This window comes from Drosophila bipectinata, chromosome 2R (assembly GCF_030179905.1).
Source record: "Drosophila bipectinata strain 14024-0381.07 chromosome 2R, DbipHiC1v2, whole genome shotgun sequence".
NCBI lineage: Eukaryota > Metazoa > Arthropoda > Insecta > Diptera > Drosophilidae > Drosophila > Drosophila bipectinata.
This window is the reverse complement of record NC_091737.1, coordinates 10,361,999-10,379,140: the sequence shown is the minus strand read 5'-3', so window position 1 is coordinate 10,379,140 and position 17,142 is coordinate 10,361,999. Positions and strand designations below refer to the sequence as shown.

General features: G+C 43.1%; 4 protein-coding genes across 4 annotated transcripts; all 4 read left to right on the top strand.

Moving 5' to 3' along the window:
- The first annotated feature begins 2,309 nt into the window (after positions 1-2,309).
- On the top strand, positions 2,310-4,028 carry LOC108132824 (Ionotropic receptor 52a). Its single transcript, XM_017252386.2, has one exon. The coding sequence runs from the start codon at positions 2,310-2,312 to the stop codon at positions 4,026-4,028; it is 1,719 nt and encodes a 572-aa protein (XP_017107875.2).
- Positions 4,029-4,817: 789 nt separating this feature from the next.
- Positions 4,818-7,960, top strand: LOC108132823 (uncharacterized). The gene is made up of 3 exons (XM_043210530.1): positions 4,818-4,875; positions 4,987-5,931; positions 6,255-7,960. The coding sequence occupies exons 1-3, from the start codon at positions 4,818-4,820 to the stop codon at positions 7,958-7,960; spliced, it is 2,709 nt and encodes a 902-aa protein (XP_043066465.1).
- Positions 7,961-8,124: 164 nt separating this feature from the next.
- Positions 8,125-9,891, top strand: LOC108132821 (uncharacterized). Its single transcript, XM_017252382.2, has one exon. The coding sequence runs from the start codon at positions 8,125-8,127 to the stop codon at positions 9,889-9,891; it is 1,767 nt and encodes a 588-aa protein (XP_017107871.2).
- A 3,458-nt stretch (positions 9,892-13,349) lies between these two features.
- Positions 13,350-16,995, top strand: Pgant1 (Polypeptide N-Acetylgalactosaminyltransferase 1). The gene is made up of 3 exons (XM_017253079.3): positions 13,350-14,394; positions 15,141-15,662; positions 15,788-16,995. Exons 1-3 carry the CDS (start codon positions 13,742-13,744, stop codon positions 16,407-16,409), a joined length of 1,797 nt encoding a protein of 598 aa, XP_017108568.2. The 5' UTR covers positions 13,350-13,741; the 3' UTR covers positions 16,410-16,995.
- Positions 16,996-17,142: the final 147 nt, after the last annotated feature.

Genomic DNA, 17,142 nt, shown 5'->3' with positions numbered 1-17,142 from the left:
GATATGCCATCGATTTTACTTTCAATGGCAAATGCTTCAGTTTCAGCTTCAGATCCAGCTTCGGCTTCATGTCCGTAGAAATACTCGTAAAAAGAGAGTAAAAAGTGGTAACCGCATTTCTGCCGCCAACTGGAGCTATTGAACATTAACAATTGTCTCGGCAATGTGTGTTAAAATCGCCGGCAAGCTGGCCGACAAACAAAAAGGCCAAAAGTGGCCACATTAAGAGAGCCACGCCAAAAATATAATGCTCGTGCTGGAAGAAATACAAAAATAAAACAACTTGAAAAAATTGGAAAACAAAAACACAATCGACGACCTAATGAACAGCTTGTGCAGATTTCGGTGGCTCTTAGCTCTTGGCTCTGGTTTTATGGCTCCTTGGATTACAAGCGATTTGACAAGCCAGACAAAAGAGTGAAAGGAAATGCAAACCGTTTTGCAGTTCGGGATTATAATAATACAACCGTTCTTATGCGATTAAACTTGGAGTGTTATTTTAGGTCAGTTGGCCACAAAACTAAGCCAGAATATTTAACGGAAAATTATGCAAAAAGACAAGAGATTCTGTCTTTAGCAGAACATGTATATTTTAAAATATTTTAGCTTAAAAACTAATGTTGTTTCCGTCAAAAATAATGTATACAAATTTATAATTAATGCTCATAGCTATATTTTACACCCTTGAAAAGCTTATCAAATTTGTCTACCCACTTTAAACATGTTATTAATGATCTTAAGTTTATGAGCAAAAATCAAGAAAAAATAAAAAGTAAAAAACAGAAAACGTGTCTTTAAACTCTTGAAAAGTATTGGCCAAAAAGTATGTATCTCTAATTAGTTTTTCCAGGAAAAAATATACATTTTAACAATAAACAAATAAATGCTGTAGTTATTAACAACAACAAAATGTAATTCCCCTCATCATATTCCCAATGTTTACAAACAAAAGTGTAACCAATCAAAAAAAAGAAAACATACTCGGTTGTCTTTGATGTCTGCATATTAGACAAAAAAAAATAAACAAAAATATATTTTTTTAAATATATTTTAAACAATTTTCGGTCTGGCTGTACAACTAGTTGACTTGATAAACATTTAACGGCCATAAATTGCGAATTCGCCACACACAGTTGCACGCACAAAAGCCATTATGGCCAAATCAAGTATACGCAGTGTGGCGCGGGACAAGTGACAACAAGATATTTTTGCCGTTGCTGTTGCTGTTGCTCTTACTGTTGCCGCTGCAGTTGCAGTTGCATGTGCAGCAAATGGAGATGAGTTGTGCTCCACAGCTGGTCATGGCCAGACAATTTGCAGTAACCGAAAATCAATGACCGACCGGTTTTGCATAGGCTTTCGGTGTTGGATGGTTGTCGATGGTAACGTAACAACTTTCGCTGAAACGTCATTCACAAAAGCAACAACAACAACAACAGCATCAGTAAGCCAAATGGCAAAAGCCAGGCCAGAGATAAAGCCACGATATCATCACAAGACAATGATGAAGCAGAAGAAATTCAGTTTCAGTGTCGCCTTTGCCTTCGACTTTGGCTTTGGTCTTTAGACCTAGCCTTCTCCCAAGAAAGCCATTCCCTGGTATTTAGACCAGTTTGTATCGGGTTTTGCATTTTTTCGTCCAACTTTTGGTTTTGGAAGTGAAAAAATCGGAAGTGCAGCCGGCACGCCAGGAAAGCAAATCATTTGAATAATTGAAATCCACTTGCACTGCAATTAAGAGCATAAAATTAAATGTTTGCGTTTCTACACTTTCGATGCGGGACCCCGGCTCCAAAGTCACACAAAAACGAATGCAATGAGCTTGACTTGGCTCAAATTGCCGGAAAATTTCATTTGAATTGTTCGACTGTCCGGCTGTCTATATGTCTGTCTTCCAATCGGTTTCGGACTCACTCTCATCTGCAAACATGCTTCACATTGGAATGGACTGCAGGTCCGGAGCGGAAGTTGTTAAAAGCCTTTCGAGAAATGCAAATGGGGCAATCTCACGCACAAGGCCAGCGGTTGGGCCGACTTTGCCCTCGGGACTGGACATTCTCAGGGTCCGAGTCCCGCATAAATAACTGTTGGTTAAAGACCCAAAAGTGCAACCGTTAATTGCCTCACAAATGGGCTAACAATTCCCATAAATGCAACATGGAAATGGCATGTCTGACAACAGTGTTCCAAATGTGACAAAAACTGCATGTCCTCAGCAATTGGTCAACAGTTTTAGGATGGCTTCACAAGGGCTTATAATTATAATTATCTGTTGCTGCCTGGTTCAGTTGGAAGCCACACTTTTCAATATGACCAACTCCAGAGAGCTTGAAAGGAAGGAAAGATTAATTCGTTTGCTGCATCGCCTTCGGCTGGAGGAGGATTTTAATACCTTGCTAGTCTACGGAAAGGACTGCTTGTTTCATTCTCTGCTAGAACCCTTGAAGATACCCTCGGTGATTGTGGCTTCAAGTGGCCCTAACTTTGATTGGAATTTTAGTAGCTCCACACTCATACTTACTTGTGAAGCAGCTGGAGAAGTGGAGGAAAGTCCACAAACTCTTCAAAAGCTACAAAGAAGCCGGTATCTTGTTTTAATCGCACAGGAAACACATCCGGAACTTGTTTGCAAGGACTATAACCTGAAGGAGCTGTTTAATGTAGCCATGGTTAAGCCAAACTTTGATCAAACGGATGTCATATACTCATGTCGCTTTTTTCAAACCCCAAACTATGAGAAAGTTAACTTCTTCGAAAACAAACCTATCTACATCGAAAATTTTCAAAACATGAAAGGATTTGGTATAAGAACCGTGGCCGACTCAATGCCACCCAGAACTATAAGATATGTAGATCCAAACACCAACCAGCTGAAGATGAAGGGCTACCTCTCACATTTGTTGAACACCTACAACGAGAAAGTAAATGCTACACTGGAGTTCTTAAATCTCTCCAAGAAGGCCACCATACAGGATATTTCGAGAATGGCAGTTGAGGGTGTGTTGGATATTGCCACTGGTGTGGGCAGCTCCTTGCAGCACTCAACGATGGACACCATCTCCTATCCCTACTTGCTGACCAGCTACTGTCTGATGGTGCCCAAGCCAGCCAATGTACCCTTCAATCTGGTGTACTCAATGATAGTGGATCCGGTGGTGTTCAGCATAATTCTTGCCCTGTTTTGGATTTTCTCCGTTCTTCTAATCTTTACCCAGAATCTATCCTGGCGGGGACTGAGTGTTTCCAATCTCCTCTTTAACGACAAAAGCTTGCGAGGTCTTCTCGGCCAATCGTTTCCACTTCGGAACAATCCCAACAAACACCTTAAGTTGGTGATATTCCTCCTGTGCTTTGCCAGCGTAATGATAACCACAATGTACGAAGCCTACCTGCAATCCTTTTTCGCCAGGCCACCTTCTGAGCCTTTTATTCGCGACTTCCCAGACATAGCCAACTTCTCGCACATCATGTCCATCAGTAGAGTCGAGGCCAACGTCCTAACAGGCGCCAACAATGTTCATTTTCGTGAAATAAACAAGGATCAGCTACTGATATACGATAATTGGACCGAATACCTGAGCTTAAGGGACTCCTTGAAAACTAATTTCATATTCCCCGTCACTCTGGATCGCTGGGAATGCTTCGAGGAGCAGCAGAAGCTGTTCGCCAAGCCCACCTACTACTTGGCCCATAACCTTTGCTTCACCCAGTTCATGTTCTTCAGTGTGCCGCTGAGAAAGTACCTACCCCATCGCCATCTCTTCGAGGATCACATCTTGCGGGCACATGAGTTCGGACTGGTCAAGTTCTGGAAGGCTAGGAGCTATTTTGAAATGGTCGAAGCGGGCCTGGCTTCCCTCAAGGACCTAAGCCAGAAGCAGAAGCCACAGAGTCTCTTGTTGGAGGACATTTCCCGGATTCTCAAAGTTTATGCATGTGCCATATTGCTAAGTATCTGTTTCTTTATACTGGAAGTTTTCGAATACGGAAGAGTATTTAAACGTTTCTGTAAATTTGGCAGAAGATAATTTGTGAAAATTGCTTAAGAATAAAATATTTTTTAAATCTCCTAACCCTGTTGCCTAATCCCTACTAATACTTCCTTAAACTCTTTTCTACCCTAATCTCGACTCCCAACTCTTTCAAAGGGAACATAAAGATTGCATGACCAAACATAATAAAATATTCCAATTCCACAGAACAAAACGTGGCAATCTATGGAATTTTAGAACAGTTTCATTATGTCCGTGGCTTGGTTGGTTATTGTTCTCTTGGGATTTTCCAGTTCGAGTGGTAATTTCTTGGAAATTCTCGATAAAAATCCCAACGACCATAACCTAGAGAAATCATTACTATCTCTGCTCGTAAGATTGCATAGAGAGGAACCCTATGACATATTGCTTATCTATGGCAAGGACTGTATTTTTCCATCTCTTTTTGGAAGCTTAATAGCCCCCGTGGTGGTGGAATCTTCTGAAAGGCCTATAGTTGAATGGAATTTCAGCAGAATGGCACTGATACTTCTCTGCCACTCTGCGATGGACATGGAAAACAAAATACCACAACTTGATTTTCGTGATAAGCTACAAACTAACCGTAGGCTGATTCTAATCAAAGATGATACAGATCCTGAAGAAATATGCGAGTTAAAGGCCGAAAAGGAACAACACAACGTGGCTATGGTGAGACCAGACCTCTTTCAAACAAACATCGTATATTGCTGTCGCGAATTTCACGACCCCTATGTTCATGAAATCCATCTGTTAGGCAGTGAACCTGTTTATATTGAGATTTTTAGTGATATGCAAGGTGACGAAATGATAATCATGGGATCGGAAGTGCCTCCTGCTTCGATGCCTTATGTGGACCCAAAGAGTGGAGAAAAAAAAATGAAGGGCTACTGTGCCAATGTAGTTACCAACTTTGCACAGAGAGTAAATGCGACTTTGGAAGTTCTATCATTAGGCCATAAATTCCAATTCACAGACATTGCAATACGGTTGGCGAAGGGATACCTGGACTTTGCCATCATCGAGACATCTCCTAAAACTGGCAGCGATTTCAATATCGCTAGTTATCCGTTTTTGGTAACCAAATACTGCATGATGATGCCGTTACCAGAGAAGATACCCCACAATATTATTTACGTGATTATATTGGATCGTCTAGTGGTTGGAATTATATTTGTTATGTTCGTCCTTCTATCGATTTTGATCATCTATAGTCGGACTAAGTCGTGGCAAGATCTTAGTCTGGCCAACATCCTGGTGAACGACGCAAACCTGCGGGGGCTCTTGGGTCAATCGTTTCCATTCCCCGCCAATTCCAACAGACACATGAAACTAATTTTCTTTATCCTGTGCTTTGCCAGCATCATAATCACCACAATGTATACCGCCTACCTTAATGCCCTGTTTACCCATCCGCCATACAGACCACTGATTCAGACCTTTGAAGACCTAAAAAAGTCTAATCAAAAGATAGCAATTACAATGGATGATATCAGGTTCCTAACCGCTAGGGAAAATGTCATTTTTCTCAAAATAAGCAAGGATAACTTACAGATCCTTGAGAGTTTGGAGGAGTTCATACGTATCCGGGACACATTTAACACCAGTTATGGCTATTTGGTATCGGAGAACCGATGGAGCATTTACGAGGAACAACAAAAGACATTTAAGGAGCCCTTATTCTACTTTGCAACGGATCTCTGTTTCTACAGAACGATATTTACATCCATTCCCATGAGACGCGACCTGCCCTATCGCCATATCTTTGAAAACCACATTCTGAGTCAGCACGAGTTTGGATTGGTTGATTATTGGATAAAGAGAAGCTATTCTGAAATGGTAAAATTGGACTTAGTTCCCCACAAGGATCTGAGCCCATCCAGAGATGTGAATGCCAGTATAGAGCTCAACGATATTTCCGGTATTTTAACTCTGTATGTTAGCGCCATGGTTGTCAGTATTTTGTGCTTTTTCCTGGAGATCTGTATCAAACGGAAGTCGTGTTTTCGTTTATGGAAGTGGAGGAAATCACGAACATGAACGCGACATTTAAATATTTATCAACGACCTTCACAGCAATGTTAACACGAAAGTGTCATGCCTCGACAAAATAACATAATCCTTCAAAAAGGTTGCACTTCATGGCGTTTTCCATTAGTTTCAGGATGTCTCTGACAATACTGGTCATTATTCTCATTTTTTGTGTGCAAACAAATAGCTACTCAATAGACTTATCCCATCAAGATGAACAGGATGCGGAAGGAAACCTTATACCCCTGCTTTTAAGATTGAAAAATGAAGAATTCTTCGATAATGTGCTTATCTATGGCGATGATTGCATCTTTCACACTCTTTCCAAGTATATGGAGTTCACTGCTGTTTTGGTGTCTTCAGGTAGCACCAATTTTGATTGGAACTTTAGTAGCCAATCACTGATTCTTATTTGCGGATCTGAAGACGACAAGGAGCAAAACTATCGCACTCTCATGAAGCTACAAAGGAGCAGACGCTTGGTCTTTATTAAAAATAACTCCCAAATGGAGGATGTATGCAACAACTATTCAATAAAGGAGCAGTACAATATAGCCATATTGAGGGACGACTTTGATCCACTAAAAACCATATATTCTTGTCGATACTTTCCCAATTCCAGTGTCGAGGAAATAAGCCTATCAGCAGGTAAGCCGATTTATATTGAACAACTTCGAAATATGCACAGGAAAAGCATCAAAGCCATGACAGATGGCTTGGCCCCAAGATCATTGATTTATTATGACGAGAAGAGTAAGAAACTAAGAGTTATGGGTTATGTTGCCATGCAGGTTATCAATTTTGCAAAAAGGGTAAATGCTACTTTGAAAATGGCTACCCTGGGTAATCATACCGATATATTGATCATCAAGAAGTTGGTACTCGAAGGACAACTGGATTTCGGCATACTTCCAGAGACTTCTCTGTTCATCAAACATTTTGATGGAACAAGTTACCCCTGGGCCTTATCTTCGTACTGCCTAATGATGCCGGTTCCAGAAAAGATACCCTACAATATGGTTTATGTGATGATAGTGGATCGCATGGTAATTGGAATCATAGTTGTTTTATTTGGCCTGCTCACCATGTTGGTGATCTTTAGCAGAAGTTTTTATAGGCACGATCTCAGCCTAGCCAACGTCCTGCTCAATGATAAGAGTTTCCGCGGTCTCTTGGGCCAAACTTTTCCATTTCCTGACAATGCTGGCAAGAAAATGAGGCTTGTTTTCGTGATTCTGTGCTTTGCGGGTATAATGTTCACCACAATGTATAACGCCTATCTGAACTCTTACTTTACAAGTCCTCCATATGGACCTCATGTTACGTCCTTTGGAGAGTTGGAGAAATTCAACCAGAAGGTAGCATTCAGCGCCGTGGAAATGAAACTGTTGGCCACTTTGAACAGTTCCCGCTACAAAAAAATACACGACACTGACAAAATAATATTCCCAGATTGGAAACAGTTTTTGAGTTTGCGCGATAACTTCAACACCAGCTATGGCTATCCAGTCACCGAAGATCGCTGGGGCTTGTACGAGGAGCAGCAGAAGCTCTTCAAGGTGCCCAGTTTCTACTACGCCAAGGACCTTTGCTTCACCCATATGCTGTTTATGTCCATTCCCCTGAGACCCCTCATGCCCTATCGCCATCTCTTTGAGGAGCACATGCTTAGCCAGCAGGAGTTTGGTCTGGTGTCCTACTGGAGGAGTCGCAGCTTTCTTGATATGGTAACTTTAAAGCTAGCCCCCTTGAAGGACCTGAGCCAGCCCAAGCCCTTTTCACCAAGCCTCCTGATGGATGACATTTCATGGGTGATGAAAGCATACTTGGGAGGTATGTTGCTTAGCTTTTTGATATTTTTACTAGAGCTTGGAGGCAACAAAGTTAGTTGGACGCGCTTGCGTGTATTGGGAAAATAAAATACTCCTTGTTAATACAATCACTTGCATTTTTAATGTACTCTCTAATGGCCCCAACAAGTCTCCAAGGGATGTTAACATAAAAAGTGCATGCTTGACCCAATACAGTTAATAAAATAAAAACTGAAGGACTGAATTCATTTTTCAACAGTTTCAAAGTAGTCATGGTATGGTTTATAGTACTTCTGCTGTGTCTTGGAAGGACGAGAGCCCATTTCCCGGAAATACCTGATAGAACACAAGTGGAAGACGAACTGCTGAACTTTCTTTTAAGACTCAAGCATGAAGAAACCTACAACACAGTTCTTGTCTATGGAAAGGATTGTATTTTCCATTCCCTGGCAAGAAGACTTGAGGTTGCCACCGTTCTAGTATCTTCGGGAGGCACAGAATTCGACTGGGACTTTAGCTCCCTGGCCCTAGTGCTCAGTTGTGGGCTGGAAGCCGAGAAGGAGGAAAACTATCGAACTCTGATGAAGCTGCAAAGAAACAAACGTCTGATTTACACCGAGGAGGACATCCAACCAGAGTCTGTGTGCAACAGCTACGCCCTCAAGGATCAGTACAATGTAGCCATAATTAATGTAAAACCTAGTCACTCAATTGTCTTAAACGCTTGTCGCTGGTTTAAAGATCCCAACTACGAAGAGATAGATCTCTACAGCCCCAAACTAGTTTTCATAAATCAGTTTCGAAACATGCATGGGGCTCCAATCCGAACTCTGCCTGACAGATTGGCACCCCGTTCTATGACCTATCGCGATCCAACAACGAACGAGACCAAAGCGATTGGCTACGTGGCCAATTTGGTGAACAATTTTGTACAGAAAGTAAATGCCACCATGGTGATGGACTTGGATGATTTGAAAGACGCCGTATTTTATGGCAACATATCGAAGTGGACACAGGAGGACCTACTGGACGTTGGTATGTCGCTCGATACCACCTGGCGGAAGGTCAACCTTGACACATACACTTACCCGTATGTGGGATGCACTTACTGCTTCATGGTTCCGCTACCACAGAGGGTGCCCTACAGTGATATCTATACGGAAATAATGGACTCCCTTGTCCTTGGCGTGATCCTGCTGCTCTTCTGCATCTTCTCGCTGCTACTGATCTACAGTCAAAGGAAGTCCTGGAGGGGATTGAGCCTTGCCAACCTTCTACTCAACGATAAGTGCCTTCGAGGATTTCTGGGTCAACCGTTTCCATTTTCACTGAACTCCAACCGACAACTAAAGCTAGTTTTCTCTTTATTATGTTTTGCCAGCCTTATGACCACCACCATGTATCAGGCTTATCTGCAGTCCTTTATGACGACGCCTCCGCCAGAGCCCATGCTGGAGTCATTTTGGGACGTGGACCACTCCCGCTATAAAATCGCCCTGAGCAAGGTGGAGCTGGATATGGTCCAGATGACAGAGGGCCACACCATGAAAATACTACACCAGGATCGTCTGCAGGTGTTCGAGGAATTCAATCAGTTTATAAAACTGCGAGAGTCCTTCAATGCCGACTACATTTTCCCGGTCACGGATATCCGCTGGGAAACTTACCGCGAGCAACAGAAGCTCTTTGAACGACCCGTATTTTACTACTCGGATGCCTTCTGCTTGACAAGGTTTTCCTTCTTGGTCTTACCCATACGACGATATCTGCCCTATCGCGACCTCTTGGAGGATCACATTCTGGCCCAAAAGGAGTTCGGCCTGCTGAGGCACTGGATTGAAAGAAGCTTCTACGATATGGTTAAGCTGGGTCTTACACCCCTACAAGACCTAAGCATCCCAGAAGAGGACGACGACCCCATCGACCTGAACGATCTCAAATGGATATTCGCCCTATATTTTGGAGGTCTGGCTCTTGGCTGCATTGGCTTTGTCATGGAGCACTCGTGGAGGCGATACAGGACGTCCACTGGATCATAAATGCTTTTATAACTATACAACATTGAATAATATTTGTATTTGTTAAACATTTCCATATTTTTTGCCCGAATATGCTGAATTAAATTAAAAATTTTCGCTAGCATAGCTAAATTCATTCTGCTCAACCTTCGTCAAAAGCCATAAAACAAACAAAGAAATGTTGAATTGGAATTAGCCACCTCCGCACAATAAATGATAGCGGATATGAAGAAGCTGGGGTTATTGTATGAATAGCAGGGGCTATTCAAATCAAAAAACGGAATGGATTCGAATCATCACATCGGAGCTCCGCGGAGGTTGCCAACATTGAGACAATGCTCAATTTTGGATTTTGATCGATACGCGATATTGATTTTGATGTGGTTTTAAAAGACAATCGGATGTATCTATACATGTCCATCTGCGATCAGTGGGAGATTGTGAAAACCCAATGTGCATTCCAGGCGATACGATGAGTCGACGACCCAGTGAACTGGCCAAATATTTGATGACATCTCACATGATTGGCTCTTACATAAATATGCCCATAAACAGACCACAATGCGGGTGTTTCAGTCGCATTCAGAGTCAGAGCCAGAGTCGGGGATTATGCAAAAGTCGGACCTGCTACCGCCATAAAGCGGCCATAATTTGTGCGATGTCTCTGAGCATATTTAATTCGAATCATAATTTGATTCGTCAATTTGGCGCCACATTTGACGCGTGCTGATTGGACCTAGGGCACTTCTCCAGGGATTGGGGACTGCGGATAGTGGATTGGGTAACCTGGGCCCTCAAGCAACTTAGTGGGTGAGACAATGGCTTGGCATTGTCATTGCCATTGATGTGATATCGTGAAATCTTTCACTTTCGATTCGAAATAGTTGTTAACAAAGTTCCCCCTTTAAACGCGGTCAGACTCTATCTATCATAAATCATGCTGGAAAATACGTATGATAATGTGGCACATCATTACGCTTGCCAAGTGGATCAATTTGTCATGGGAAGTCATCACGAGACTTGCTCCAGCTTTGATCGGATTGGGAACCAATCGCGGCTGACCGATCTGACCTGTACTCATCCCCAGGGACTGACGAAACTGCCAACGCAATCATTCCAATTGCACAACCTTTTGACATTTGGCAAAACAGGGCAAACATTTCGAAGCGAATCGAAAGTAGCCAAATACAAAAAACCCATAATCCATAATCCGTAATCCGTAAAATCTACGGCAGACATTTTTCAATTGCAGTCCCAAATTCTGTTATTATCCGACGCTGACTGCCCATTTCCATTGATGAATGATGATCGTTAAAGTCGACCATTTCTTGGCTGCTTGTGTGATCCTCAGGGCCATTTGGATTTAATAGATTTTTGTGGCTCGAGTCATTACGGCGGCCACCTTAACCACAATAATCGACTCCACGTATGGAACAATGTCTGGCGGTGGTTAAACTGTTTTTCGGTTGTTGTTTTTAACCCTTTTTTATTTTTTTGATTGTACAAGTATTAATGAGACCTCGTTGGGAATCTTCAGCCCCATACTCATAATTGAATAGAGTAATTTTTTAAAATTATTTATCGAGTACTTCTGCTATTTACACAAACCTATTTGTGGACCCTTGACGGTTGGGGGCTGATGGCTGCTGGCTGCTGGCTGGTGGATGCTGTCTAGTGGTTCAATCCGGTTGCGGCTCATATATCGCGTAAGAGCCAACTAATTCGACCTGAGGCCATTAACAATTTCACAAATGTGCTGAAAATGCATATTAAGTTTTCGGGGGCCATATTAATAAAAGAGTATTTCAAATTTAAGAGGTGTTAATTTTTTCAACCGAAGAAACTAATCAGTTTCAATGCCGGATTTTGCTGCACATTTTACAAACTAGTATTTTAAGGTCGCACACACACGAAATGAAATTCCAAAATCTGGTCTAGCCATCCGACCACCATCTCCCGTCACCACTCTTAGGTTTCGGTAACCAATTTTATTTTTTGTTTTTGTGGCGGCTAAACTAAGACAAAGGCTGAAACCGAGCAGGTCCATCCTCTCCAAGACTACAAAGTAATTTATTTCCTTCCTAGTTTTTGTCGCTCGAAGCCATTAAGGGAGTTTTGGCGAAGATTGGCAAAACAGTTGCCACCTTTCAGCGGTTCAGTGGTGCAGCCGTTAACCGGTTGCTTCCCACTGAAACTCCAATTACCATGGCTGAAAAGCACTTTGAACTTTAATTTCACTATTTTCTTGCTCCGCCCGCTGATTTGGCCTGTGGCGTTTCCCGCAGCGACACCAATGCGTATACGTAACGTATTAATTATGCGGCCCAAAGAGCTCGCCACCGTCGCCTCCAACTGGCAGCAATAAAAACTCAGATTCCAATGCTAATTGCCAAAATTAATCACAGCCTCCGAAAAATGGGCACAGACTTGTTGGCATCGTTCCAAAGAATTACCAAATGAAAGTTGCGATGAGAACGCACTGAATCCACCATTTCAATTAGAATTAAAATGAGATTTAGCCAAACAAACCATACTCCGACTCCTACTAGCAACATGTGGTTGCATGTCGTTGCTGGGAGAGCAACAGGTTTTTAATAGGAAACCCATTTGTCTCATTTTAACAACAAACGAACATGCCATTTGTGCATTAAGTGCCACCAAAGGTGTCAAGTGCGCGGCAGGGCAGTCGGTCGGTCAGCCCGGTCAGTCCCTTTCGTTTTCAGCTTAGAGCTCACAACGGTACTCGCGACAGGAAGCTCTATTTGATTTAAATTTCCGCTTTTTTAAGTAATTGCTCTGCCAACTGGGCCACAAAGTGCGTTGGGAGAGAGCTATTGACTTTTTAGTGGTAAATTGCATTCATAATTGAGCGATAAACTAAAAGGTTAAGAGCTTAAAAGCGGTTACTTAATAGATAAGAAATCAATCAAAATGAAAGAGCCAACCGCCATAATTTGTTTTAAGTTGTTGAAAGGTTAATTATATATTAACAAAAGCTTTATGTAGAAAGAAAGATTTTATAGATGTTTATGTTTATATTCCTTCTTTTATAAACCTTTTTGAGCTTCTTATAGAAACCTTTCTAAACTAGACAAATTTTTATAAAATAAATTAAGTATGCCTATGAAAAGCATGGAAAACTGGGAACAGCTACTCAAACATTCAAAAATAATTTTTGCAGATGGTTTAGGGCCCGATTTTAAGCTTAAAAAGCTTCATGATTTCAAATTTGGGCGGGCAACTAGTGCCTATGCTAGTCAACTCTGGTAAGCCGCTGAATGGGACCGTTTACCAGTTATAGAGAATATACCAGAAAGTTAGAGGACTATCTTTAAAAATATAATTAAAATTGAATTAATAATAGTTCAATAAAAATAAAATTATAAAACATATCTATTCAATTTTAATTTGTATTAAGCATTTACATTAATTTAAAATTCAAATGTTGTTTAACAACACTGGTCGCCAGAGCCAACACTGGAAAGCAACAAGCGAAGAGTTCGTTTTTGATACCGTTGTTGTTGTTTAATTGGCGTTATGGGCGGCGAGTCGCGCTTAGAACTAATACCTCCACTTAGTCTAGTTTAAGCCACTCCACACGACGGTGCGCGGCACAAAGCCTTAGGCCAGAATAAACTGGAATCCGTGGGCAACTGAAACCGAAACCGAAGAAACATATGCACGAGAGGTTTACGTATATATGCAGACACTTGTATGTATGTGCTCGCCGTGACAAATGAAGCAGTAGTAGCAGTAGGAGTGGGCACGCGATCCATAGCCACGTCTGCTACATCGGTCCAAGCCACCCACCTGTGCCGGACCCCTTCCCAGTTCCAGTTCCAGTCCGAATCCCACCTCCACTCCAGACACCATGCTGCCTCGGTTTAGATCCTTCTATGGAAAGCTTATTATCTTCATCCTGGTGGCTCTGTGCTTCATCTTGTACAGCAAGGTGCAGCAGAGCAGCCCCAACGAGGAGGCACCACTCCTCCGACCGGCTGCCCTACGTGGCCATGGGCGCGACAGGTTTGAGAGCTACAGCGATAGTGAGAACGAGATTGCCCGGCCTGCCACCCAGTCGCCCTACGAGCAGACCATTCAGCTGGACCTGCAGAAGCAGCGTGTTGGCCTGGGAGAGCAGGGAGTGGCTGTGCACCTGACCGGCGCGGCCAAGGTGCGCGGCGAGGCGATCTACAAGAAGATCGCCCTCAACGAGGAACTCAGCGAGCAGCTGCTGTACAACAGGAGCGTGGGTGACCATCGGAATCCGCTGTGTGCGGCTGAACACTTCGATGCGGACACTCTGCCCACCGCCAGTGTGGTGATCATCTTCTTCAACGAACCCTACTCCGTTCTACTTCGCACTGTGCACAGCACCCTAACCACCTGTAATGAGAAGGCTCTGAAGGAAATCATCCTTGTCGACGATGGCAGTGATAATCCCGAGCTTGGCGGAAAACTGGATTACTATATACGGACGAGGATACCCGCCGGCAAGGTGACCATTCTGAGGCTGAAGAACCGGTAAGTGGAGCACCGAAAACCCTAACCCAAAACCCCAAGCCCACGGGGCTAGGAAAAGTTCAGATATTCCGCTAATCGAATCGTTGGAACGGCATGAACTCATTTGAATAACTTGTTTGCCATGTCAGAAGCATCTTCATTTTGGCCAGAACCGACAAACGTTCACAGACAGCACAAAAGGCTAAAAACTAAAAAATGAAGAGAAAACCAGTTCGTCAAGTTACGATTATGTGTGTTTTTCGGGCTTGGGCCTGACTTTTTGTAACTCACCGACCGACGGTTTCTGCGTGCATTTACACTCGGCAGCATGGGTGCTATGCAGACTCTTTAATGGCCTTACATTATTGACACATTTTTGGGCACTAAAGGTGAAGGTTTAATGGGGGGCTATAGAAACCAGCAGAGCTAGAAAACCCACACCAATCAGAAACCAATAATAGGAAGCTGTTTTGTCTCTGAATTATGACCCATAAATGTGGAATTAGCATATTTTAGCAAACGGAAGCGTTGAGAAAAGCTTGAACCTTTGTGAATATTACTTAGTATTTTATAACTTTGCTTTAAAAATATAAATCTACTTAACTTGATTTTTATTATTTTACAAACCCTGTAAAATAGTGTAAATCGTGCTTGGCACATCATCGAAGTTTTTCGGTTGACCCAATAAATTCTTCTTTGTTTTGGGTTTTTACATTAAGAAATTCCCTTGGCATTGCTAAAGAAAGTTTTTGCCTTTCTCATTTCAGCTTGGGTCTGATCCGGGCCCGACTGGCCGGTGCACGAATCGCCACGGGAGATGTACTCATCTTTTTGGATGCTCACTGCGAGGGCAACATCGGCTGGTGCGAGCCTCTTCTGCAGCGCATCAAGGAGTCCCGGACCAGTGTTCTGGTGCCCATCATTGATGTGATCGATGCCAATGACTTCCAATACAGCACCAATGGCTACAAGTCCTTCCAGGTGGGTGGATTCCAGTGGAACGGCCACTTCGACTGGATCAATCTGCCGGAGAGGGAGAAACAGCGCCAGCGTCGAGAGTGCAAGCAGCAGCGGGAGATCTGTCCGGCTTACAGTCCCACTATGGCCGGTGGATTGTTCGCAATGGACCGGCGATACTTCTGGGAGGTGGGCAGCTACGATGAGCAGATGGACGGCTGGGGCGGCGAGAACTTGGAGATGTCCTTCCGCATCTGGCAGTGTGGTGGCACCATTGAGACGATTCCCTGCTCCCGCGTCGGACACATCTTCCGTGACTTCCATCCTTACAAGTAAGTTCAGAAGTAAAGCCACATAGCTTCCAAATTATCAAAAAACCTCAGGGTGACCTTGGACATTTCAGTTTGATCTCTGATATTAGGTCTCATTAACAAATCTAATTTATATTCTTTTGTAGATTCCCCAACGATCGAGACACTCACGGCATTAACACAGCCCGCATGGCTTTGGTGTGGATGGACGAGTATATAAATATCTTCTTCCTGAACCGACCGGATCTGAAGTTCCACGCAGACATCGGTGACGTTACCCACCGGGTGATGCTCCGCAAGAAGCTGCGCTGCAAGAACTTCGAGTGGTACCTGAAGAACATCTATCCGGAGAAGTTCGTGCCCAACCACGATGTGAATGCCTGGGGAAAGGTGCAGGCCGTGAGCAGCAACCTCTGCCTCGACGATCTGCTGCAGAACAACGAGAAGCCATACAATGTGGGCCTCTATCCTTGTGGCAAGACGCTGCAAAAGTCACAGCTCTTCTCCTTCACCAAAACGCAAGTGTTGCGCAACGAATTGAGCTGTGCCACTGTCCAGCACAGCGAGTCCCCACCGTATAGAGTGGTCATGGTGCCGTGCCTGGAGAACGATGAGTTCAATGAGCAGTGGAAGTACGAGCGCCAGCACCTTGTTCACAGCAACACGGGCATGTGCCTGGACCACAGGGGCCTCAAAACCCTGGACGATGCTCAGGTGGCGCCCTGCGATCCCCACAGCGATTCGCAGAGATGGATCATCCAGCACTAAGGACAGAAGTCAATGGGGAACGAGGGATGGGGACCAAACTGAGAAAAACTGACTAACGCAACAGACTCGAATGATAATTCGAATTAGAGCATCAACTTGTAAATATCTAAAAATTGAAGGATAGAATTATATATTTTCTATACACCCAATGTGTATATTAAGGAAGGACCGAGGAGGAGTTGTGGTAGCTAGTGCAAATCAAATCAAAAGAAGAAAATCAAACGCAAACAAGTCATTTGGGAAAAGCTAATAACAATTAACTGTGTGTTGTGTATTCTGTGTGTGTAATTAGATATATATATATTGAGAGAGATTTGTGAAACAAAACAGAGCGTCGGTATATCCTATGTAAATGCTTCACCGATGACCATAGTCGCCATGTGATCAGGAAACGATGAGGATGCAACAAAAGCATTCCACCGCACGGGAGTCCACTGGAATCTCCTGCTATTAAACAAAAACCAACTATGTAAACAGTAAACTAAAAGTGTTGTAAGCATTTATCTACTAACATAAATTTTTGCCATTTGTTTTCATAAATAAAATACAAAACAGCTCTTCCGACTGGAAGATGCACATCATTAGACATCGTGGCTTCATTTCTCACGAACCCTCTAGGCCAGAGGTGCTGCTTAAAGCCATAATTAAATGTAACTAACCAGTTGGGTGACATCTGAGGGCCCAGTTCAAGGCTTCTGTGGCCACCTTGTTGGCCAAACATTCGTTGACCAGC